This window comes from Eupeodes corollae, chromosome 3 (genome assembly GCF_945859685.1).
Source record: "Eupeodes corollae chromosome 3, idEupCoro1.1, whole genome shotgun sequence".
Classification (NCBI taxonomy): domain Eukaryota; kingdom Metazoa; phylum Arthropoda; class Insecta; order Diptera; family Syrphidae; genus Eupeodes; species Eupeodes corollae.
Window position 1 is genome coordinate 39144156 of NC_079149.1, and position 24979 is coordinate 39169134.

Consider the following 24979-nt stretch of genomic DNA (forward strand, 5'->3'; position numbering starts at 1 on the left):
TAAAAAGTTAGTTGGCACTGATTTTGACGTTTCACAATCAGCTGTTGAAAAAATTTAAAAAAGATACAAACATTTCAAAATGAAACTTATTGTGCAGTATTTAGAAATAAATTACGAAATAGAGGCAGATGAAGAAATTTGCAATAAAATCTTAACAGGTAATGTTTTTTAAGTGCAATAAACAAAACAATTCACTTAACAATTTTGTTTCAGATCCAGTGTATGCCGCAGCATTCATGGAACAAAATTTGAGTGCACAAAATGCAGAACATACGGAGGAAGGTAAATTTGAGTTATTTTGAAAAATCTTAAATTATTTCAATGTAGTAAGCTAAAAAATATATCTAACAATATTATTACAGATTCAGTGTCTACTCCAACAAATCTTGATTATGCACAAGAAAACACAGGCAATATAGAGAAAGGTAAAATTAAATTGTCTCTTATTTAAAAAAAGAATACCCTATTCATAAAGATTTAATTTTTTAGAATCTTCTTGGGAGCACCGCACCGTTCTTCTGTTTTTAGAAGAATGTAGCAGGCATAAACATGAGCTAAGAAACCCAAAAATCAGGCGCAGGACGGTGTTCCTTAAAATTAAGGAGGCGATGGAGGGTAAAGGCTACAATTTTAAAGAGAGCTCGCTGGAAAAGAAGCTGGGCAATTTAAAGATAAGGTATAACCGCATCCTGGATAACAACAAAAAAACTTCCACAGGTCGAGGGCGCATGTCCTGGCCCTACTTCGAACAAATGTGCCTAATATATGAAGACGAAGTTAATGTCAGGGATGCGCCTACAGTGAGCTCTCTGAACCCTTCATCGCTGTGTGCTCCCTCGGATTGCACTCCCTCGGATTGCACTCCCTCTACCTCCAAACAAGCAACCCTTCGCTCAAAATTAGTTGCACTGGAGGAGGAAAAGGTGCAAATCGCGCGAGGGGTGCTAAATGAATTGAAGGAAATGCGAGTTCTAAAACAGAAAAGGTTGGAATTCGAGATGCTTAAATACAAGGAAGAAAAAGAAAATAGAACAAGTAAGTTAATATAATTTCTTAAAATATATTCTCCTAATATCATTTTATTTTTTAGATAACTGAGAACTTTGCAGAGATTGGATGGAGAGTTATCGTGTGTATTTTTTGTTAATGAATTTTATAATTTTTGTTTTTAACTGTGATGAAATACTTTTTTTTTAAATGAATTGTTTTTTTTTTTGTTTAGTATTAAGTGTGTTATTTTTATTTTTAAGAAAGCTTATAGTTAGGTTAAGATTAGTTTATAAGTTTAGTAATAAGATTTTTAGTCATGAAGACAAACTGAAGTTCCTTTTTTTGTAAACAAAACAAAGTACAAATAAAAAAATTAATTGAAAAAAGTACATATTTTATTTTTAAAAATTGTTCAACAAGAAGTTTCTTTTTCTAGCACAGCTGCTTCTTTCTTGGTTTTCCATGTTTTGACTTGAATTTAAATCATTTCCCAGATCGTCATCATTTTCAGATTCGATGTCAGAAAAATTTCCAGATTCATTAAATAAATGAATGTGGTTGTGCAAAATGCAACTAGCTGTTATAATTTTATTGGCCAGCATAGGACTTGAAACATCCAAATATTTCAATCGACGAAATCGGCCTTTGAGAAAACCAAAAGTTCGCTCTATGGTTATTCTGGCACTGCTAAGGCGTGTATTGAAATTGATTTGCCTTTCGAGAAGGTGTCCATTGTCACGGAAGGGAGTTATTAGGTTTTGACCTAGAGGGTAGGCAGCATCTCCTACAAGATGGTAGTCGGCAGGCAAGAATTGAGCCAATTTATCAGAGAGAGGGCTATTTCTAATAACTCGAGCATCATGTAGTCGACCAGGAGCGCCTACATAAATATCGATGAAAACAGCTCGATGGTCACAAACTCCTTTTAAAGAAATTAATATGTAAATATATTTGTTAAAATTAATATAATATTAAGTGTACCTTGTAAAATAATCGAATGCGTATTTTTTCTGTTGTAGTAGTCTATAGGGTTCTTGACCGGCTGTTTTATTTGAATGTGACACCCATCTATCGCACCAACGATCCCGGGAATATAACCTCCTGATTTTTCTCGAAATACCTTCATTAGAATATTTATGTATGTGTTATTTCAAAATGATGAACTGAATTTGTCAAAAATTTTATGTACACATACCCGGGATATATCATTATATTGGCTTATTGATGGCCACTTAATGTATTGAGCCAAAAGGGAACACAACAAATCCAGAATCTCACAAAATGAATTGTGTGCTGAACTTGGTGCTAAATTGAAACGATCGCCAGATGACAAAAAACTCTCTTGTTTGCTTAAAGTCCAAATAGTATACAAAAGTTTTTTTTCCAACTGATGAACACACTTGAGATTTCCAATCTTTGTCATAAGATCCTTTAAAGAACTAATTAATAACATACTTATATAAACAAAAAAAAATTACCGAAAAACAACTTCGACTCATTCGAAAATGGCACCGGAATTCTTCTAAACTGTAATCTGGAATTACTACTTCATAATAGTTCGTATTCCTTACGCGATCTTCTTTAATGTTTTCTTGAAGTTGGTCAGATAAGGAACCCACTGCGAGGAGATCGTTTACGACAATCACAGCTCTAGCTATTTGGCAAATATATGAAGTGTCTTAAATTGACCACAATTAAACTATTTTACATACCTATGACTTCATCTTCTTCCGAATCGCTCATTTTATCTAATTTTTTGTATTTGTTTTTATTTAATTTAAAAATATTGTTGTTATTTGTTTAAAATTCTTAAAACTTTCTCAAATGTTTCCGATTTTGCGTTTGTTTACTTTTGCATCTGTCATTAATATGACAGCTCAGGATTGACTAGCTTTGTAGTGAAGTTTTGCATTCACAAATCTAGTTGAATTTCGACTACGTAGCCACTAGCTTTTCGAATGCGACCAATCCAGTCAGCAGATGTCGCAATCTCTTAGAACCGTTTGGAGCTAACAGATAATTGTTACTGTCAAATAAAAAACAAAATAAGCAGTGTAAAAGACAGTAAAGAGTGGTGAAAGTTGGCAAAGGAAATATGTACGTAACCAAGACCATCAAATTTTTCATCAAAATTCCGTCCTGAGTTTAGAACATATTATAATTCACTTCTTAACCCAAATCAAACGGCAAATCAGATTTTGTATGCACCTAACTTAATTCAGGATTGGGATCTGGATATGCCTATAACTGTAGATGAAGTTATAAGTATTCTAAAAAAAGTTAAACTAAACAACAGGATTACCTTTGAATTCTTCATACATGCAACTGATGACTTCTTGAAGCAACTGGCAGCAGGATTTAATAGAATGTTGAACGACTGCAATGTAGAGAGCCTTTGTGAAAACAAATATCATTCCCATATTTAAAAAAGGGGAGACAAATCAGCCGAGGAATTACAGGGAAACCTCCTTAAAGAATTGTGTGGCCAAGATTATGATGGGAATTCTCAACGAGAGGCTGTACTCATGGGTGGAGGCAAATAATATACTTACAGAATTTCAGGCGGGCTTTAGGAAAAAATATTCGACAGTGCATAACATTTATAATCTGGCATCAAGCGTTCATCTGATGTTGGCACAAAAAAAGGTGTATGCATTTTTTGTCGATCTGAAAGCTGCATTTCATAAAATTTCAAGAAAATTACTTATCTACAAACTACACACAGTAGGAGTTTCGACAAAATTTGTAAACTTAATAGAAGCCATATACTCCAACACACAGTCAGCTGTTTGGACGGGAGAAGAGCTCTCCGAATATTTTGAGACACTTTTTGGAGCCAAACAGGGATGCTTACCATCACCATAGCTTTTCGCAATGTATATAAACGATTTGCATGAATCTTTAGAAGGAGGACTCTGTATTGACTTGTTCAACGTAAGGTTGCTGCTTTATGCAGACGATATGGTTATACTGGCGGATGATGTCACGGTCGTACAGCAGATGATAACGCAACTGGAATGTTACTGCATTAAATGGAGCCTAGAAGTAAATCTATCTAAATGTGAGATAATGGTGTTCAGAACTGGTGGAAGGTTATCTAGTCAAGAAAAATGGATATTAAACGGAGAAAGAATTCGAATTGTCTCCAACTATACTTACTTAAGAGTCTTACTTTCACCAAAGATGTCGTTTTCAAAGCACGTAGAAAAGAGAAACACTGCAGCCAATGTTTTCTAGCAAAGAGAAATATCAACTTAAAAACCAAATAGAAACTAGTTCAGGCGGTTTGTAGAGCTATTCAAACATACGGTGCTTAGATCTGGGGCTTTGGAATGTTGGAAGAAGTGGATAAACTTCAACACTATTTTTTAAAACGAATTTTAAGATTCCCTACATTCACTCCAAACTACTCTTTGGCAATGGAAACTGGAGCGGAGGACGGACATTACTATACCCTTGATCTTCACCTCAGATATATATCAAAAACAATATTCGAATACAGTGCAACAAGACTACCGCATCAGCTAACAAAAATACTTTTGAGGGAAAATTGTTCTGGGTAAAGGAATTGAACAATCTCGGATATTGTTTTGGACTGCGTTGGGATGAGAGATCTATTTCTCAAATTGGTTGGATCCAAAAAGGCATTGATCTATTGCGGCTGTTGAAATCAGAGGGTCAACAAGAAAACCTACGAAGGGCATCTCAGAGCAGTATGCGCATCTACAAACTTCTGGATCATTTAAGAGGACAGATTTACATTAACGACGGTTTCGAACTGAACGATATCATCTGGATTTTTAAGGCAGATGTGATTTAATCAAGCTTAATGGAAACGGATTTGGCCACAACGTATCATCATTATGCAACTTAAGGGAGGAAGAAAACATCCAGCACTTTTTGGGCAGATGTCCGGGTTTAAAGGAATTTAGGGTGACCTTCCTTGGGAAAGTTTGCTTAACAGAAGGTTTGAAGGACTTGAGAATTTTATTACTGTAGCCTTACCATACCAAAATGAACTAGTGAGAGAATATAACCAGTAAAAAATGTTCTTAAAATTATCACCAAATTTTGATTTAAAACTAATAATTGTAATAAAATTTACGTAAATTCAACTTCAACGTAAGTTTTGAATTTTTAACTTCAAAAGAAACTTAAAATCTTATTGTTGTTAAAATGTTAACTTTTAGATATTAAGTTGGAAAAAAAACAAAACATTTTACTACTACTACTAATAAACAAATAATTTGCAATCAAATAATATTGCGATAATAAATTGAGATGGAAGCTTTCTTTTCTTTCAAGATGAATCAAACTGCACATGGTGTACAAATTTGATTAAAATCGGTTAAGTAATTAAGGAGTCCATCGCGGACAAACAACGTTACACGTAATTTATATATATTAGGAAGAAGATATATTTACTAAATCGTTTTGAAAAAAAAAAAAACTTAAAAATATCTCCCCTATAATAAATAAAATAATGAATTCTCCTACATATTGAATTCTCTGTAGTCTTATATTTTTTAATGTTTCTCAAATAAACCCTTCGGATTCGGCATAAAACTCTAGGTCTCCTCTATCCCTGACATGACTGGCACACAGGAATGGTTGAGAGTTTTAAGTCGCTAGGCCCTAAAAAAAAAATCGTTTTGTTTATGTTTACAAAGAAGAAAACTGAGCTTTGTTGCCAAAACGACGAACGACGTGATTACCCTTCCGACAGTTGCGTAAGATTTTATCATTATAAAAAATATAGTAAATAAAACCCATTGTAATGTACTTATAAATTAAAAACAAACTTGTGAATTAAATTTATTGCGTGTGATTATTATAAAAACAAACTTAAACAAAAAATGTTTTTTCTTTTTTTTTTGTTAACAACCATTTTCAAGTAGTTAAGATTTTAACTATGTATTTTTGTTTTCTTATTTTCTTTTTAAAATCAAATAAAACTATTGATATTGCTTTAAGTTGAGTCTTTGGACGAAACCGTTTTACTGGTTTTGGAGCCGTTTTTTTCTTTCTTTTCTTTGTATAAATAGAATTACATATAAAAAAAAAAACAAACAAATATAAATAAAAATATTTCAATACAATTTGACCAGAAGTGTTTTTGTTTTGTTTTTGTTCAATGTTATTATTAATTTAACGTCTTTCATTTGATTTTATTTATCCTATTTATAAGTCTATCAACTGACCAATGCACTCGAACGATTATTAAGTAACCAATTATAATGGCAGGGAAGGAGACATACGTTGAGAGTCCCTCATAGATGAATCTAGGAGCGAATATTTTCCATACCATCAAATGACGACAATGTATCGTACACGCCATCATCGCACAGAATATCTGCAAAACAATTATTAAATAAAAATAAAATAAAATTAAATTAGGAATTTTTTAAACGCTGGCCGCACCTTAACTCCTTGAAGCATAAAAAACTGTGTGGCGAGTTTGAAGAGTGTTCCTAAATAAACACTCTCGTTTTCAAAGAGTATCAATTCACCGCGAGTCATATCGAATCCAACGTTTTGCTGGGAGAGTTCGTTATTTGTTTTAATTGAGTTGGCAATTCGAGGATCTCCTTCTTTGATTTTTTCCTTACAATTCGAACGAATGAGCGAAGGGAAGAGGGCAAAAATTGAAAATGTCTCCGAGCTGAGTAATCCATACATGGACATGAAGAATATCTGCCCGCAGAATGTATTAAGGATGACGAGGATCCCGGAGATGAAGTTCGAGTTGCGAGCAAACGAAGTCCGGCCAACAAATGCTGCCCGCCAATCGATCTGCGACAACGTCGTCTGATGTGAGGTTGCGAAGAAACAGAAATTCGCCAAAAGGAACCAACCCACAATGGCAGTAAATGTTGGTTGAATGCAAGTTTCTAAAAAAAAAGATTTAATATTCAAGAAAGAGACACAAAAAGGTACACAAATAAACTTACCAAAACTAGTGGCAGTGCGATATCTTAGAATCGAATGAACTACCAAAATAACAGCTGCTACAGCGATGCAAATAACAAGTCCAATTGATGATTTTGGCTCCAGGAGGATAATCAATACCATAGCCAGGAAAACTCCGAATGATATCAAAATCGAGGAGTAAACAGTCGCCAGGCCATAAACAACCGGAATTTCGTAGTTCTTTTCACTTTCCTCGACGCCTTCGTATTGCTGTTTCATTTTCTTAAAGATCTCCGGTACAACTCCTTCGTGCGTCTTCACCGAGATCATGGTGCTTCTGGGCGGCAAGACGTACGTCATCAACGGCGACACCGACACAACAATGATTTGTAACAACAACAAAGCGTAGATCACCAAAGCCATCGAATCAATATGATTCCGTTTGATGTTCTTTATAGCACTGTTAGTCAGCAGGATATGTCCGCCAGCGCATATCGATGCCACAGTTGGTCCATAGCGAGCCAAGAGCACATTCACCGATGAGCCCGTCAAATTGCCACACGATCGCAAATATAATCTAGTTAGAGTTGTGTACAAGACAACCACCACAACCGCCAGCAGATAGGTCTTGGGGTTTGCCGGTCGTTTGAATGTAAAACCACCCGAGTTATTGGAAAAGTCTCCACAATCTCCTTGCTCTTCGCGGCACCGGAACAACGAATAGGCCGAGCGAAGCAGAATAATTGCCAAAATCGCCGCCAACACTAATCGAAACGATATCGACCTCAAAAAGACGCCTACTCGGAATTTTGTCTTAAAGTCTACTTTCAGACTTTGCTGCAGAATCTCATAGATCAGCAGCAAAATCACGGCAGTGAGTAGATACGAAATGATTTTTGGTTCCTGAATGATGAAACTATTCGAGAAAAACACCGAAATGAGGATGAAACATATGATGCGAGTCGTCATGTTCCCGAAACGCTTCATGCCACTCCAATTCGTTGCGATCGAGCCCCAATTCTTCAACGTCAAAAACACCAACATCAGAGTGCTCACAATGCTGGTGAAAAATATAATACCATGCTCCTCGGTTTTGAAGGAGAACTTCTTGAAATAGCGATATCCAAAAACTCCACACGCCATATTCAACAGATACGCATACAACACCACTTTGAATGTGAAGATTTTGGGAAAATCTATGGCCCGCGAATTGTTGATCAATAAAAATGAGAAAAATATCGGCAAGAAGGTTATCAATAGTCCCTGAGACATTTGTGTGGCATCAAACTTCACCCAAATTTCACGGCAAACATTTAAAATATCTCGCAAGTGTGCATTGAGATCTAATATGAAATTTTTGAACGCCACCTCTGTGTATATGGTCTTTACTCTGTGCGTTAGCAGGAGAAATCGACTCTCCATCGAATCCATTTCATCGAAACTGAATGTTCGTTTGTTTTCCAAAGCGTAATTGTAGAAGTATTTGTAGATTTGTTGAGCATTCTGCCACGCATGGAGCAACAGAACTTGATATCTCGACATAAAAGGCACAGCAACATCAGGCACTATGTTAAAATTGATTAAACCCAAATTTGAATAGGGTATTGGTATGCCGAGGATTGTGGCTAACGTCGGAACGAGGTCGATCTAAAATTTAAATATGTATTATTATTGAAGTCATAATTAAGCACAATAATTTTTACCTGTTGAAGAGAATTGGGATCTGATCCATAATCACTTGTTACAAATTTTTTACTTTTTGTATACGCAAATAGCAATGCATTGGTTTCGTCATCCGAGTCCCCACCATGGTCGCCAGAAATAGTCATTCCATGATCGCCCATAATCAAGAGTGTTGTATCATTATCCATTTGTTCAATTACAGATCTTCAAAAAATTAAAATTAATCAGGACTTCTTTTTAAAGGGGAATTTAAATTACTTTATAACATCATCCATTTCGGTCAATTTTCTTGACATCTCGTCATGCAATGGACCATGTTTATGACCACAATGATCCACTCCCAGGAAATGAGCAATCAAAACCTCCCAATCGTCCTTGCGCAATTCATTTGGCAAATATTTCTTAATCTTCGTATCGACAGTATCCAAATCGAATATATCAAAACTTGGATACGAATACGAACGCATAAATCGTTTTGGATACAAATCTGTCCACGTACTATCGCCCAAAAATACAACTGGCAGATTATTGTGTATCATTTGATCGATAATATTGTCTTCATTGATTTCTGGCGATGCAAAATTTGAACCTATATCGATAAATGTTGGAAGGCTGCCAGTTGTTAGACCTTTGAGTCGTTGTAGGGTTGTTGTTGGTGGATCGGCATGGAAGCGCAATATACGACTGCGTTCTGGGTCAGTTGTTAGGAGATCATTGATAATTGTTAACTTATTCTCATATGGTAGTGGGTCGGATAAGTTTGGCTTGAATACGCCGAACTCATACTTTAAGGCATCAATGAGTAGAATAATAACTTTTGATTTAGCTGGAAGACATAGATTCGATGAGGCGTTTACATCTTTGAAGATTTCCTGGACGATTTCTTCACTTAAATAATATTCCTGTAATTTATTGAGAATAGATTGATAAAAGTTCTAGTACAGTACCTGTTAAGGAAGCATTAATTGTAAAGGACGTAATAAAAGGTTTCCTAATAGGTATGGGTAGTTTTGGAGGTTGTTTTAGAAGTTGATGACAAGCACCATGGTAAGTGACTTCTGCATTAGTGGAACATGATGTAAGGGAAAAGAGATGAGATTAATTTTTGCCAAACGTAGAATGGCAACGTACCCTTGGCATGATTGTTAGTGCAAGGGGCTATCATGCTACTTTTGTTCAGGGGTACTGCCTCTTGCTAAATTGACAAATCCTCCAAAAGTATTTGTGGTCATAAAAAGTGGTTTCTCAAACTAGAATTCGGCTTATAAATGCCTCCATCCCTGGCATTATTCGCATGCAGAAATGGTTGTCAGTAGTAAGTCACTAGGGCTCGTTGTTCATGAGCTAAGAGCAAGGAATGTTTGGTCTAAACTGTCTTTAGTATTGCCCCAGATCTTCCACATTGGTTTTGCTTTAAAGTGGTACCTATCAAACATGATAAAAGATCATGCGAAGTTATTTCACCTCTAAGTTAAGTCACCGGTGCCATCATTCATCACTACATTCTTGACTTTCGCTCAATTGATGGTATTGAAAGGAGCAACCAAACGAAACTTTGTGTTTCAATTGGTGTGGATTCTGGACTGCCTCTTAAATAAGCACAGCACTTAAACATTGGCCCTGCTGGTACATATTGATGATGACGATACCAGATCATGCGAATTGACTTTAAGTCGTCAAGAAGACCAAAACAACCGGCATCTTCACATTAGTTAACTTTAAAACTAAACTAATAAGTTCGGTTTTAAATGCTAGAAGCATTTTGTTCTTTTTTTTAAGTATAAAAGGGCTTAACCATGACGTAGGCCTAATTAACATTATGACCACACTTCCTTCCCTTTGATTACGTCAACTTTATCACTACTCATCAACAATCACAAATTACCTCTTCCGGATTATTGGAGAGCCGCCTACACGTACTGACATCTGTTTTAGAAACTCTTGACAATAAGAATCCCCGCGAAAACAGGAAGACACCCGATCCAATGAGATAAGCAATCCAAATCAAAACAAATAGATAATTCCATGCGAAATTCATGATTCTTTGGCGATAATTTATACAATTAAGCGAGGCGCTCACTCCTCCTCACTTCAAAAACACTTGCAACAATTAATTTATTACTAATACAAAATTAACAACAAATAAAATAAATAAATAAATAAATTTAAAAACAAAAAACTATCAAATAGATTTTCCCATTTTATCGAACGAAGAGAAAAGAAAAAAGGACCAGGCGTGTTGTATTTTTGTATTTATATGCGAAAACTGAAAAGTAGAAAACTGATATCCGAGAATTTGAGAAAAACTTTGGATGCGGCCTCGCCAAGTATTTGAATTGCGAACACTGGAAATACTTTGAATTAGTTTGCTTTGGAAATTAAACTTTTCGGTTGTTGCACTTTATTTCAACATTTTGGGTTTTTTCGAATCGAAAAAAGCTAAAAAACCAGAACACCCGAGTTAAGAAGAAATAAATTCCACCGAAAAGAGTAATTTTATTTTTGACGTTTTCATAGTACATGAAATATGACACACGAAAGTAGCGCGCACACGAATTGTGACATTTCAGAATTTAACTTTTTATGACATTTGGTAGTTGGTCGGGTAGAGATGGGAAATCTTTTCATGTCTATTTCGGCGTGTTCATGGTTTGAGATTTAAATGGATTCGAAATTCAAAAATTTGGGGGGGCGTTCGAGTAACAATGCATTTAAAGTGTATTCAGAATATTTCAAGTTTTTGTTATGAAGGTTTTTTCCATAAAGGGTGGGTCGGTTTTAAAATTGAATAAAACTAGTTGTGTAAGAGCTATCAATAAGGTTTTATTTGTGTTTGAGAGCCCTATCAACGACTTTATGAGTGAAAAATAAGATCGTTTAAATAGCCGCCTGTGGTACCCGTGGCATGATGGTTAGTGCGTTGGACTGTCATGCAAGGGGTCTTGGGTTCAATCCCTGCCTGTGCCAGCTTAATTTAAAAAAAAATTAATTTTCGCGGGTACTGCCTCTTGCGAGAAATTGACAAATCCTTTAAGAGTAACTCTTGTCATGAAAAAGTGCTTTCTCAAACTAGCCGTTCGGATTCGGCCTTAAATTATAGGTCCCTTCCATTCCTGACAACAGTACTCGCACACAGGAATGGTTGAGAGTTGTAAGTCACTAGGCCCTGGTTCACAACGGACTGTTGCGCCACCCCATTTGATTTTGAAATAGCCGCCTTGGCTTATAGCCTTTTCACACCAAACACAAAACCAGGTTTTCGGCAAAAAGTTTTCGAAAACCCGAAAATAGTTCACACCGAACATTTAGTCGCTTTCATATGACGTTTAAATTTATTTAACATACATATCGTCGCCCGAGAATTGGTTTCGCCGTCTTTAAGGTCTTTTTTCTTTTCTTTTGAGATCGGTGTTTTAAAGGTTTGTGCTGTTGCGAGGCAAGAGGAGGTGTGGAGGTGGGTGAAGTGGAAGGGTAGGATAAGGATGAGGTAGGAAAAAGAGATAGGAAGATTTGGAATAGGTTAGGTGGGATTGTTGAGATCCGGGGGACGCGGCCTGCTTGCGGTGCACGGCGTCAGCTCGTCGGACGGGGGGGGATCTTGCCCCCGAAACTCAACCTCGCCTGCAGACAAAAACATATATCAGGCCAAGGAATGAGGAAAAGGAAGGAAACATAAACGGACGGACTATTGGCACATCAGGGCACTGCGGATGTTGTGCAGTGAGGCCATTACCCACCCTACCTTTAGGTATCCGTGGCCAGTTTTGGATACCCCCAAAATTGTTGGTCGATGATCGGGTTCAGGTCATCTTAGGTCCATGTCCACTCTGCTACCCTTGACACCCCTGAAAAAAAAAGACTCAACCTCTCATCGTTTCGCTTGGGCGAAACATAAAAAAACTTTTCTTTTCTATTTCCGGCGTTTCTGTCGGAAGTTTAATTTAAACAAAATAAATTCACAAAATAAATTAACAAAAAAAATTAACATCAAAAAAACAAGAAAAAAAACTGGTAACAAAAAAAGTCAGGTTGGTAGTCCTAAGTCTTTATTTGTTTCTACCTTTACGTAGAAGAACCCTTTGTGGTATTTTCTTTTTTGTTAAGCGGATACGATTATCGGCGCCCTAATTCCTTACCCCTAAAGAGCTCTGTGGAGGTATCTTTTAGGACCCTATACAACAAAAAAATTATGGTACCGAACACGAAATTAACACCAACCTTTTTTTTTTTACACCTCACAATCAAATATGACGAAAAAAAGAACAAGATTATGGAAATAAACAAAAAAAATAACTTCCACGCCGATGAATTAATTTGGTAAATTTCAAAAAAAACTTAAATATAGGACAATCACAAACATAAAAAGATCCACCGGGTTGGTATGAAGATAAATCTTCAATTTGGTTCACGTCCAAATTTCCTTTTCTTTCAAAATTTCTTTTTTTTTTTTATTTCCTTCAATTTCAAATTTTTCTTCTTTGGGTTTCAGTTTTCCAAATTTGTATTTAATTTTTGATTTTGTTCAATTTCAAATTTTTTTCGAATTTCATTCAATTTCAAAATTTGTTTGAATTTTATTTAAATTTCAAAATTTTTGTTTTTTTTTTTTTTTTAAGTGGCGGCCCCGCTTTCCATAATTTAATTCGGGCCGCCGGGAATCAAACTATTATAAAAAAAAAATAAGTAAATTCCTATTCTTCACAAAAAAAAAAATAGACTCACCACCTTTACTTGTTATGTGCTGGGTTCTTTTATTCAAAATTGTTGACACCAATTGACATTCAATTTAGTTTACACTATCTTAATACAGCTTTTATTTCCTATAAGGAATTAATTTTAATATTGGAATTTAAATCAAATTAACAAGAAAAACTAACTATATTCGAATCTGTTGGTCCAACTGATTTTTTTTTTATATTTGAATATTATTTTACCACTATCACTCACTTTTTAATCCACTGTGTGGTAGATGGCCAAATGAGGGAGTGCTGAAATTATCATCCCACCCACACCGGCAAAAAAACAATATTCGGATGATGTATTCTATCTCTAACAGGAACATATCATCCGATCCACCTATCCATACATACACCGCCAACCAACATCATCACACTCAAATAGTGGGAAACCACGTAGGTATTAGAACACTTCCAACAGAATAGGGGTATCAGTGTCCCAAGAACTAAGGGTGTGTTCCACGGTCGAAATCGGAGAGACCTGTAACACCGAACCACATGAAACCAGAACATTTAAAAAAAATCCATACACATAATAACAAAGTAACCACAAAACGTATGAATACGAACCACCTAACCACTGCCAGGACATGCATTAACCGAAAACTAAACACGGAAATAAAACAAAGTTTCATTCACATGCAACTTAACAATTCAACCAACTTAAACGACAATACACCAAACCCAGATCTCTTCCGGAACGCACCCATTGCTTTCCCATGGAATTCCTCTCCACTGAGTTATGGAGAGTTTCCATGGAGACCAACAATGAGGCAAGTGACAGCTACAACACAAAATAAACAACATCCAACGAGTCAACAAGTTTTGGGTAAGTATGAGATTTATTTGTTTCTTATTTAACTATTCTTTTTTTATTTTACTACCTTAGGATTGAGGATGCGGTTAATGGAAGGCATCCACAACAAAATTTGCTGTTTATTGAGATATACTCTCAATAAAAAGCAAAAAAAACAAGGATTCTGGATGCCTGGGAAATGGAATGGGATTCGGATGAAGGCGAGGAACTGGAGGTACAAGGGATGCTGAGATGGGTGAGTGTTTGAAATACACAATTAGTTTTATTGGATTTTATTTGCTTGATTTTTCTTTCCTAGATTAAGGGAGTTTTCTGATAATTGTGGGGAAAAACCCACGATTTAGGCCGGGCAAACTTTTGTACTACCATTAAGTAGAGGTTAGTATTAATTTTATAAAATTAAGTCGGCTTCCATTTTGTTTTTTCTTTCTATAGTTAGAAGGTCAATGACCCTAACAATAACCAGCGTAGGTTGCCGACCTACCTCAACGTTAGTCAAAGGCAAAGCGAATTACTTTTTATTTATAATTAGTAATTATTCAACTAGACACCTGAAATTACACACATATACATAACTATCTACACATTTAACAATAAGCATTCCTTTTTCAGGATTTTGTTGAAACCCCTATCTGCTGGAGCGTCCGGTGTACCAAAGTTAAGGATGCTGGGAGGTACACTTCTAGATATGTGGATCGGAGGTGCTCGTCAGAGATTTGCGAGAAAAAACCGAGCTAGTACCTATGTCCTCTATTAAGCCTAAAGTGTATACAAAAAAACTATCTATATTTAATTGGGAGTACCTACTAATTTGAATGTATTCTGTTTTTCAGGAATCCTGCTATGCAACGAATCAACCATCTCTATCCGCCACCGCTAATACCTCCAACGTTTAAGTGACCCTACACCATTTAATTAACTATTGGTAAGTGATAGGAATATTTTTTTTTTATATAACTTTATTTTAAGTAGTTAAGTTATAGATACGATTAAAAAAGTATATATTAATAACTAAATAACTATATAAATAAATGAATAAATAAATAATTTAGGGATTTTGTAAATATCACAGATCGTAGTTTTCAATCATTGCGGATAGTATTTAAGTTAGAAAAAGTAGTAAATTTAGTATCACAAGTTTTAAAAGATAAGTTACTTAAGCTAAAATAAAAAAGAAAATATAAATATCACAGATGAAAAAATAATTTAAAGCTATCAGTCTTAGTACGATTAATAAAGTTAGTAAAAGAATCACAGATGGCATGGTTAAACCATTTTATCACAGAAGAAGAAAATTTTAAAGGCTATTAGTCGTAGTAAAATTAAAAACATAAGTAAAAATATCACAGATGGGATGGTTGAACCATTTTATCACAGATAAAGAAAAATTTAAAAGCTATTAGTCTTAGTAAAATTAATAAAATGAGTAAAAATATCACAGATGGGATGGTTGAACCATTTTATCACAAATGTTTAATAAAATAAGTTAAAATCCTAATAAATAAATAAGAACATTTAACATTAAGTAACATTTAGAAATAAGGCATGCAATGAATATAATAAATACATATATACTTAAAATATCCGTGTTTATGAAACAGTTCCAGGTACTTGTGGTTATAGGGTGTTTCGGTTTTTTCTTTTTCGAACTGTTGCTAAATAAGTATAATAAGTTATACTCACGGATAATTTAATAAATTAACACATAACAAACAGAAACGATACGAGTAGCAACAATGATTACTAAGAAAAAAGACTTGTATTTAAAACCAACAAACAAACGTGTTTTTGAAGCATTCTACTTATTGTTTTAAATCTTTTGCGTGATATATTCCAAGTCTTTTTCCGGTTAAGTTTTCTAACTCATACATTTGATTTCCTATTCGTTTAACTACGCGGCATTTAATATACTTGGGTGAGAGTTTCGCTGATAACCCTTTCGACGAATCGCTCATCACAAAATTTTTCCGATACACCTCTTGTCCGGGTGAAAATTGAACGTTTTTAGTACGGACATTATAAATTTTTGAGGATTTATCGTTGGCTTTAATTATGTTTTCGCGAATTTGATTTCGTATGCACTGCAATCGACCATGTCGGGGAAGAGTCAACAGCTCGCTATCGTCCAGCGCATGCAACTTCTTGGCAAGTTCATAACTGCTACCGTGCGTCATCATGTTAGTGCCGAATAATGCATAATAAGGTGACACACCGGTAGAGCTATGAACCGCGCTTCTTAACGCACACGCGATGTCGCTAAGGTGCGTATCCCAATACCTTTGATCGTCTTTTAGGTACGATCGAATAGCAGCCAACAAGGAGCGGTTCACCCTCTCCGACGCGTTCGATTGCGGTGCATAGTGAGCGGTTTTAAAATGCCTTATACCGTATTTAGCCATCATCGATTCGAATTCCTTGGATACAAATTGTTTTCCGTTGTCGGAATGGATGATATTTGGTACTCCAAACATATTAAAGACGTCTTCTTTTAAAAATTTAATGACGCTTGAAGTACTTGCTTTTCGTAACGCTTTCAACAACACAAATTTGGACAAATGATCTAATACAACAAACACGTATACATTTCCTAATTTTGACCTTGGATATGGTCCTAAAAAGTCAATGTATATTTTTTCAAACGGACGATTACTACAATATGAAGTAACAATAGGAGGACGAGATACTTGATTCGACGCTTTACTTTGTTTACACACACTACAATTGGAGACGTATTCACGAACATGCACGGTCATATTAGGCCAGTAGAAATAATATCTAAGTTTAGCTAGGGTTTTTGCTATGCCGCCATGAGCGGATTTAGGAGGATCATGAACCTTCTTTATAATTTCCTCGGTTAAACCTGATGGTACCCAAAGGAGCCAAGAATGTTCCCACATTTCTTCTTCGCCTAATTTTTTAAAAACTTTTTTATAAACATATCCGTCTTCGTATTTTAAGTCGGGAAGCTCATCTTTATTGTTGTAAACCGTCTCGATGAGGTCTAAATATTCATCGGAAAGGAATTCCGCTGACTTCAAGTCAATCAACGGGGCAACGTCCTCGATAGTCAGAGAATCCACATGTACCCGAGAAAGAGTATCCGGTACTACGTGTTGACTTCCTTTACGGTGCTGTATGTCGAAGGTATAGGACTGTAAAGAAAGACTCCACCTGGCAAGCTTGCCACTAAGGTCCTTCATGCTCATCAGCCATTTAAGGCTGGAATGGTCCGTTATGATTGTAAAGTCCATTCCCTCGACATACGGCCTGAACTTCTTCACAGCCATCACCGCGGCCATACACTCCTTCTCGGTGACACTGTAGTTTCTCTGACTTTTATTAAATTTTTGAGAGAAAAACGCGATCGGTACCTCCTCTTCTTCCTCGTCCAACTGAACCAGTACAGCACCGATCCCGGCGTCAGAAGCATCACATTGGATGTAAAATCTTTTTGTGAACTCCGGGCGCGAAAGAACCGGCGCTGAGATCAACGCTTTCTTCAGGTTCTCGAATGCTATCAGCGCTTCATCCGTCATGAAGAACTTCTCGCTTCTCTTCTTCAGCAGGTCAGTCAAAGGAGCAGTCAAAGTTGAAAAGTCCTTTATGAACTTCCGATACCAGCCTGCCATTCCAAGTAGCCTACGGATCTGCCTAGGGGTTTTCGGGATCGGGAAATCCACGATCGCCTCTACTTTCGCCGGATCCGTTTTAAATTTCCCACCACCAACTATGAAGCCCAAGTATTTTAACTCTTTGAAGCAAAACCTTGATTTCTTCATGTTGATGGTGAGATTGGCTTTACGTAAGCATTCGGCTACTTCGCTTAGCAGGCTGATATGGGTATCAAAATCCGGTGCCATGATAAGCAAGTCATCGAGGTACACAAAAACGCGCTCCCTAAGTCGTGCAGGAATTACCTTGTCCATCAACTGGCTCAACCGTTGCGCTGCATTGCACAACCCAAACGGCATCACAGTGAACTGGTACAAGGGTCTTCCCGGTACCGCAAAGGCAGTCTTTTCTCTACTCTGTTTCTCCAGCGGAATTTGCCAAAAGGCCTCCTTGAGATCGATGCTACTCATGTAAATCGCGTCGGGAAATCGGCTGGTGAGTCCTTCAATGTGAGGAAGAGGGTTCGCATTTTTCTTCGTCAGTGCGTTCACCTTACGGGAATCCAAACAGAGTCGGTTTTTGCCGGGTTTCCGTAAGAGTACCACTGGCGAACACCACGGGCTTTCACTCTCCTCAATCACACCGAGTTTCAGCATCCGATCCAACTCATTGTACAGCAGTGTTTGTATCGCTGGAGAGACCGGGTAGTGACGCTGTTTCACAGGGAGAGCATCTCCTGTATCGATGACATGCTCCATCATGGTAGTCTTTCCAAGACCATCGCGCTCGAAACTTATAAATTTATCTTTGACAGCATCCAGTCTGGCCTGTTGATCCGAGGTTAACTGGTGAGCATTTGGAGAATCTGATTGTTCGTCAACCGAGATACTACTTATAATTCCCGGAGCTAACTGGAACACTCTCCAAAAGTCAACTCCAAGATAGATCTCCTGGTCCAAGCTGGGAACGAGGAAGAAGGTCAACATCTCTTCTTTATCCTTATATGTAACGCTAATGGAAATTTTGCCCACAATTGATTGTCTTTTTCCGTCAGCGGTCCTAACTCCTGAACTGAAAGGTGTAATAGGACAACCAAGTTGTTCAATCAATTGTTCGCAATTTTTCCCTAATATGCTTACACTAGCACCGCTGTCTAGTAAGCCTAAAAACTCTCTCGAACCTATTTTAATTTTGGCATAAGGCCGAGGATCGGATTCTAAATTTAAAATCGTGGAAGATATCTTCTTTGTTGTATCTTTCCGGGCCTTGAATCTCGCCCTTGCCTTTAAAATATTTTTCGAAGGTGTATTAATTGCACTGTTAAAAATTCGTGCCCGAGCTTTCTCGTATTCCTGAAGACGGACATGTAACGGTTTAATTTCATACAACTTTCTTTCTCTCACTTCATTTTTTATAATATCTCCTTTTTCTTCTCGCTTTAAAATTTTTATTTTCATCTCACCCTCTTCCAAAAGAGGGGTTTCCATCACTCCATCAGCGGAGGTAGAATTTTTTAAATCTATTGGGGGATTTGATTTGGATTGGCACGCGATTCCCCCGTACCCTTCGCGTCCCGTGACCGGTTTCCCTGATTGCATCGTGGGCAACGTGGAGTTATTACGCCTTCTAGACCACACTTGTAGCAAAACACGTTTCGCACATCAGACTCACAATCAAAGTAAGTATGGCCCTGCACTCTGCAGTTCCAACATTCTAATTTTGTAGGGTCCGCGTATTTGCGAGGCGAAATTTTTGGTCGAGCCGTACCAAACTGATAAGCAGCAAGCTGTTCATCCGTCGGTTGGTACTCCTCTTCCAATTCCAGTTCGTTAACCGGATATTTGCCTGGTGGTTTGGCAAAGGTTTTTGGCAATTCCTTCCTCGGAAATGCCACTTCCGCATCCTTGCACGCAGTCCTCAGCTGATCCGAGGTAAAGATGGCCTGTGGATAAACTAATTTCCCTATTCTTTCATTGAGGTTTCTTTTCAGGATTCGCACCATCTCTACATCCGGTATTGGGACCCTTAATTGGAATTTCATCCTGTTTATTGCCATGAAGAAATCTTCACTACTCTCCCAGGAATGCTGCTTACGATCCATGATGTCTCGGATTATCTCGAAGTCCGAGCGAGTATTCCTATACTGACGCAGCAAGGCATCCTTCAAAGCTGGCCAGTCATGACGGTAATTTGTCCGCTGAAACTGCCAGTACCACTCGGTAGCATTTCCTGAGAGAAGTAGATGAAAATCCCTTAACACTTCAGCCCAAGCACATCTATGTTTGTTCCGCTGGATCTCAACCCGAAGTACAAAATCCTCAGCGGTCATAGTCGTTGGTTGGCCATCGAACTTCAAGCCCCATCTATCCAATCTTATTGGACCCTGGGGTCTCGGATGCTGAGTTGGACCATAGTACTCCGGTTGGTAGCCGTATGGGTTAGGAGTTCGCATAGGGTAAGAGTTGGCATAAGGATCTGGCGGGATTTCCTCATACCCAGCGGGAAGATTACCCCTATCTTGAGGTCTTCTCGTCGGGTCATGTATTCGGCGACTCGGTTGATTAACCGGAACAAAAGCGCTTCCACCTGGATCACTTGGAGGATACTGCTGCACTGGTGGCTGGGTCGCCGGCACAGGTCTGGGCATCTGACCAGCAGAAGAATGATTTGTTGGCCCTACATTTAAATTCCTAAGGAATTCACCAAGTTGATTTTGGATCTCACTTTTCAAGGTATTGGTCATTTCCCTTTGCATTACTTGGCGGGTAGTAGACAAACCCTCTACCATTGCCAAGTTAATATAAGCTTTTATGTCTTCTGGTAGTAATCTTTTATCTTTTGCTTTTATTACAGAAGGAGGTGGTCTTTGAGCTAGGCTCTCTAAAATGTCCCTGGAACTACCTGATCCAACTGCCTGGACTGATACTGGTATATTACTAGTATCAGGCACAAAACCTGTCGCTGGTCGCACAGTATCGTTCATCGATCCGATACTCTCCCTATCGTGCACATTCTCCTCTCTCATCCCACTAAGTTGACTAAACGGGGGAGGAGAAACTGAATCGACTGTGCTATAGGTTTCATCGCGACCTAGAGGAATACTAGCCCTAGCTGGTTGGTTGGATTCAGCTCGGATTTGCCTATCAGAAATAAGAGGAGAATACATCATCTGCTGTCTAGAGGTATGGTCTAACCCTTGACTTGCCGACCTGGTAAATCTTGGTTGATTTATTTCAGCATTCCTTATAAGACGGTTTATGCGCTCTTCCTCTTCTTTACTGGAGTAAGCCATCGTTTTTCTTTTCAACAATCAACAAAGAATATAGAAAAACGGAAACAACAAAACAAAAGTGGTGAGTTTGCAAAAAAAAATAAGTACTTTATCTAAGAAACTGAATTTCTTCACTAATACTAAAAAAATTAATCTTTTTAGAAACACACCTATTGGTATTTGCAACCTACATATGTATATACAACTAATCTTACGAAAACGAAAATGTCAAAAAAATGAAAAAGATAAATTGAAAAAAAAACTAAATTAAGAAAAATAATGTAATCAAACAAAAAAAAAAATGTAAACCTATCGAAAACTGTATAGAAAAAATAAATAAATAAGATAGAAAAACTGTACACTGTAAATTTGAACTAAACAAACTCTAAAATTGAAACAAAAAGATATATAAATAACAAAAAGTTTAATAAATAACCACAAAAAAATAATAAATAACTAAAGAAATTTTTAATAAATAACGAAAACGAGTAAATAAATAATGTAAACGAAAAAAAGAAAAGAAAATGATTGTAAATAAATAACGAATTGCTCAAAAACTGTACTTAGACTTACAAAAAAAACTATAACTATTTACCTGTAAATAAATAAGAAACTCAAAAAATAACTTGTTAATTAAATTACTCACGAAAAATACTAAGAATCGATAAGAAAAAATAATAATAAGAATAGAAAAATGAAAAATGAAAAATGAAAAACGAAAAACGATAGATAACCTCTTAACAAATGTAATTCTAAAAAAAAACTATTTTAGAAAACTTTGTACAGTTATCTTTAAATTTGATTGTCTTACTAAGATTAAATTAGTTTTCTATAATGAAAACAAATTAACTCTATAAAGTAAGAAAAATTATCAAAAACAAACTTAACAAACTAAGAAAACAAAAAAAAATTAAGAAAAATGTAAAATTTCAATAATTTTGTAATAAATAACACTCAAACAAAATTAACGAAAAATCAAATCAAGAAAAAATATCAGAATAACTTTGAAAAATGTACAAAAAAAATAAATCAAAGAAAAATATGTAATAAACGTAAGAATATTAAACAAACAGATTTAAGCGATTTCAACACTCACAAATGAAAAGTTAATTTCGGTTTTCCAAAAACATACGGGGTGCTTCAGGTAGCTTATGAGCGACATGGTACGACCTTACTGACGACATCGCTGCAAAAAAAAAGACATCAGACGGACAGATTAAACTTCCCCTGACGTGACCATAATAGGATAGGAAAACTACTAAGAACACAAACAATTTACATTACAAAGTTTTTTCCCTACCGTTCCCGCGATCCTAGACAGTCTCAAGGGACCTTGCTAGAAGACATGAAACGGCAGGATACAACTTCACAAAAATTTTGGACGATGATGTTGGACTACACGTCTCGCACATTCAATCGTCCAAATAGAAAACAAGACTAGGAGTAGAAAATTGAAAAATTAGAAAGAAAGAAAAGAAAAAAAGTTAGGATGGGAATAGGTAAAAGACAAAACGAAAAATGTACTGACTGACCTTACTCAAGCTTTCGCAAAGGAACGTCGCGATACACCTAGGTTCGCCTGTGGCCTTCCTGGTGCAGACATACGCCCTATGCAAAAACTTCAGTAATTCCAGAAAGAACATTACATTCATTAACCGCGGTCACTGTGAATTTTCAAACGCTCGTCGCTATACGACTAGGTACGCCTGTGGCCTTCCTAACGCAGACATACGAGGTTTAAAAATCCACAGCAAGTTTGGTTAAGACATTACAACATAAAAAAAAACTGAAACTAGTACCACATAAACTAATTCGCCAAAAAAAATGTTCCAACTGGGTTGGAACACCCTTTAATGACGTTGGGCGCCATTTTGTTGCGAGGCAAGAGGAGGTGTGGAGGTGGGTGAAGTGGAAGGGTAGGATAAGGATGAGGTAGGAAAAAGAGATAGGAAGATTTGGAATAGGTTAGGTGGGATTGTTGAGATCCGGGGGACGCGGCCTGCTTGCGGTGCACGGCGTCAGCTCGTCGGACGGGGGGGGATCTTGCCCCCGAAACTCAACCTCGCCTGCAGACAAAAACATATATCAGGCCAAGGAATGAGGAAAAGGAAGGAAACATAAACGGACGGACTATTGGCACATCAGGGCACTGCGGATGTTGTGCAGTGAGGCCATTACCCACCCTACCTTTAGGTATCCGTGGCCAGTTTTGGATACCCCCAAAATTGTTGGTCGATGATCGGGTTCAGGTCATCTTAGGTCCATGTCCACTCTGCTACCCTTGACACCCCTGAAAAAAAAAGACTCAACCTCTCATCGTTTCGCTTGGGCGAAACATAAAAAAACTTTTCTTTTCTATTTCCGGCGTTTCTGTCGGAAGTTTAATTTAAACAAAATAAATTCACAAAATAAATTAACAAAAAAAATTAACATCAAAAAAACAAGAAAAAAAACTGGTAACAAAAAAAGTCAGGTTGGTAGTCCTAAGTCTTTATTTGTTTCTACCTTTACGTAGAAGAACCCTTTGTGGTATTTTCTTTTTTGTTAAGCGGATACGATTATCGGCGCCCTAATTCCTTACCCCTAAAGAGCTCTGTGGAGGTATCTTTTAGGACCCTATACAACAAAAAAATTATGGTACCGAACACGAAATTAACACCAACCTTTTTTTTTTTACACCTCACAATCAAATATGACGAAAAAAAGAACAAGATTATGGAAATAAACAAAAAAAATAACTTCCACGCCGATGAATTAATTTGGTAAATTTCAAAAAAAACTTAAATATAGGACAATCACAAACATAAAAAGATCCACCGGGTTGGTATGAAGATAAATCTTCAATTTGGTTCACGTCCAAATTTCCTTTTCTTTCAAAATTTCTTTTTTTTTTTTATTTCCTTCAATTTCAAATTTTTCTTCTTTGGGTTTCAGTTTTCCAAATTTGTATTTAATTTTTGATTTTGTTCAATTTCAAATTTTTTTCGAATTTCATTCAATTTCAAAATTTGTTTGAATTTTATTTAAATTTCAAAATTTTTGTTTTTTTTTTTTTTTTAAGTGGCGGCCCCGCTTTCCATAATTTAATTCGGGCCGCCGGGAATCAAACTATTATAAAAAAAAAATAAGTAAATTCCTATTCTTCACAAAAAAAAAAATAGACTCACCACCTTTACTTGTTATGTGCTGGGTTCTTTTATTCAAAATTGTTGACACCAATTGACATTCAATTTAGTTTACACTATCTTAATACAGCTTTTATTTCCTATAAGGAATTAATTTTAATATTGGAATTTAAATCAAATTAACAAGAAAAACTAACTATATTCGAATCTGTTGGTCCAACTGATTTTTTTTTTATATTTGAATATTATTTTACCACTATCACTCACTTTTTAATCCACTGTGTGGTAGATGGCCAAATGAGGGAGTGCTGAAATTATCATCCCACCCACACCGGCAAAAAAACAATATTCGGATGATGTATTCTATCTCTAACAGGAACATATCATCCGATCCACCTATCCATACATACACCGCCAACCAACATCATCACACTCAAATAGTGGGAAACCACGTAGGTATTAGAACACTTCCAACAGAATAGGGGTATCAGTGTCCCAAGAACTAAGGGTGTGTTCCACGGTCGAAATCGGAGAGACCTGTAACACCGAACCACATGAAACCAGAACATTTAAAAAAAATCCATACACATAATAACAAAGTAACCACAAAACGTATGAATACGAACCACCTAACCACTGCCAGGACATGCATTAACCGAAAACTAAACACGGAAATAAAACAAAGTTTCATTCACATGCAACTTAACAATTCAACCAACTTAAACGACAATACACCAAACCCAGATCTCTTCCGGAACGCACCCATTGCTTTCCCATGGAATTCCTCTCCACTGAGTTATGGAGAGTTTCCATGGAGACCAACAATGAGGCAAGT

At 36.6% G+C, this 24979-nt stretch overlaps 3 protein-coding genes and 1 long non-coding RNA gene across 6 annotated transcripts; 2 read left to right on the forward strand and 2 right to left on the reverse strand.

The window, feature by feature from the left end:
- Positions 1–1379, forward strand: LOC129952473 (uncharacterized). Of its 2 annotated transcripts, XM_056065067.1 has the most exons (5): positions 1–158; positions 214–282; positions 363–425; positions 490–1035; positions 1091–1379. In XM_056065067.1, the coding sequence occupies exons 1-5, from the start codon at positions 80–82 to the stop codon at positions 1096–1098; spliced, it is 765 nt and encodes a 254-aa protein (XP_055921042.1). In that variant the 5' UTR covers positions 1–79; the 3' UTR covers positions 1099–1379. The 2 variants fall into 2 exon arrangements, with proteins under 2 accessions (XP_055921042.1, XP_055921041.1); XM_056065066.1 differs by having other exon boundaries at positions 490–1379.
- On the reverse strand, positions 1364–2954 carry LOC129952472 (putative nuclease HARBI1). 2 transcript variants are annotated; one of them, XM_056065065.1, is made up of 5 exons: positions 2703–2954; positions 2469–2640; positions 2186–2419; positions 1972–2110; positions 1364–1912 (listed from the first exon to the last, which is right to left on the reverse strand). In XM_056065065.1, exons 2-5 carry the CDS (start codon positions 2487–2489, stop codon positions 1392–1394), a joined length of 915 nt encoding a protein of 304 aa, XP_055921040.1. In that variant the 5' UTR covers positions 2490–2640; positions 2703–2954; the 3' UTR covers positions 1364–1391. The 2 variants fall into 2 exon arrangements, with proteins under 2 accessions (XP_055921040.1, XP_055921039.1); XM_056065064.1 differs by having other exon boundaries at positions 2469–2644.
- A 2814-nt stretch (positions 2955–5768) lies between these two features.
- Positions 5769–11109, reverse strand: LOC129952468 (GPI ethanolamine phosphate transferase 3). The gene is made up of 6 exons (XM_056065060.1): positions 10469–11109; positions 8842–9485; positions 8604–8787; positions 6942–8547; positions 6412–6881; positions 5769–6343 (listed from the first exon to the last, which is right to left on the reverse strand). The coding sequence occupies exons 1-6, from the start codon at positions 10619–10621 to the stop codon at positions 6149–6151; spliced, it is 3252 nt and encodes a 1083-aa protein (XP_055921035.1). The 5' UTR covers positions 10622–11109; the 3' UTR covers positions 5769–6148.
- A 2964-nt stretch (positions 11110–14073) lies between these two features.
- LOC129952474 (uncharacterized) lies at positions 14074–14641 on the forward strand. The gene is made up of 4 exons (XR_008782317.1): positions 14074–14148; positions 14209–14371; positions 14435–14514; positions 14572–14641. It is a non-coding gene; the product is annotated as an uncharacterized LOC129952474 (long non-coding RNA).
- Positions 14642–24979: the final 10338 nt, after the last annotated feature.

What these genes read in the sequence shown, in the direction of transcription:
- LOC129952473 (XM_056065066.1), top strand. Translation starts at nt 80, where the DNA reads ATGAAACTTATTGTGCAGTATTTAGAAATAAATTACGAAATAGAGGCA. An exon ending in TTGCAATAAAATCTTAACAG is followed by an intron (nt 159 to 213) that starts GTAATGTTTTTT and finishes ATTTTGTTTCAG; the next exon opens with ATCCAGTGTATGCCGCAGCA. An exon ending in TGCAGAACATACGGAGGAAG is followed by an intron (nt 283 to 362) that starts GTAAATTTGAGT and finishes ATATTATTACAG; the next exon opens with ATTCAGTGTCTACTCCAACA.
- LOC129952472 (XM_056065064.1), bottom strand. Translation starts at nt 2,733, where the DNA reads ATGAGCGATTCGGAAGAAGATGAAGTCATAG. An exon ending in AATATAATGATATATCCCGG is followed by an intron (nt 2,111 to 2,185) that starts GTATGTGTACAT and finishes ATTCTAATGAAG; the next exon opens with GTATTTCGAGAAAAATCAGG. An exon ending in GCATTCGATTATTTTACAAG is followed by an intron (nt 1,913 to 1,971) that starts GTACACTTAATA and finishes TTTCTTTAAAAG; the next exon opens with GAGTTTGTGACCATCGAGCT.
- LOC129952468 (XM_056065060.1), bottom strand. Translation starts at nt 10,621, where the DNA reads ATGAATTTCGCATGGAATTATCTATTTGTTTTGATTTGGATTGCTTAT. An exon ending in GAAATGGATGATGTTATAAA is followed by an intron (nt 8,788 to 8,841) that starts GTAATTTAAATT and finishes AATTTTTTGAAG; the next exon opens with ATCTGTAATTGAACAAATGG. An exon ending in ATCCCAATTCTCTTCAACAG is followed by an intron (nt 8,548 to 8,603) that starts GTAAAAATTATT and finishes TTTAAATTTTAG; the next exon opens with ATCGACCTCGTTCCGACGTT.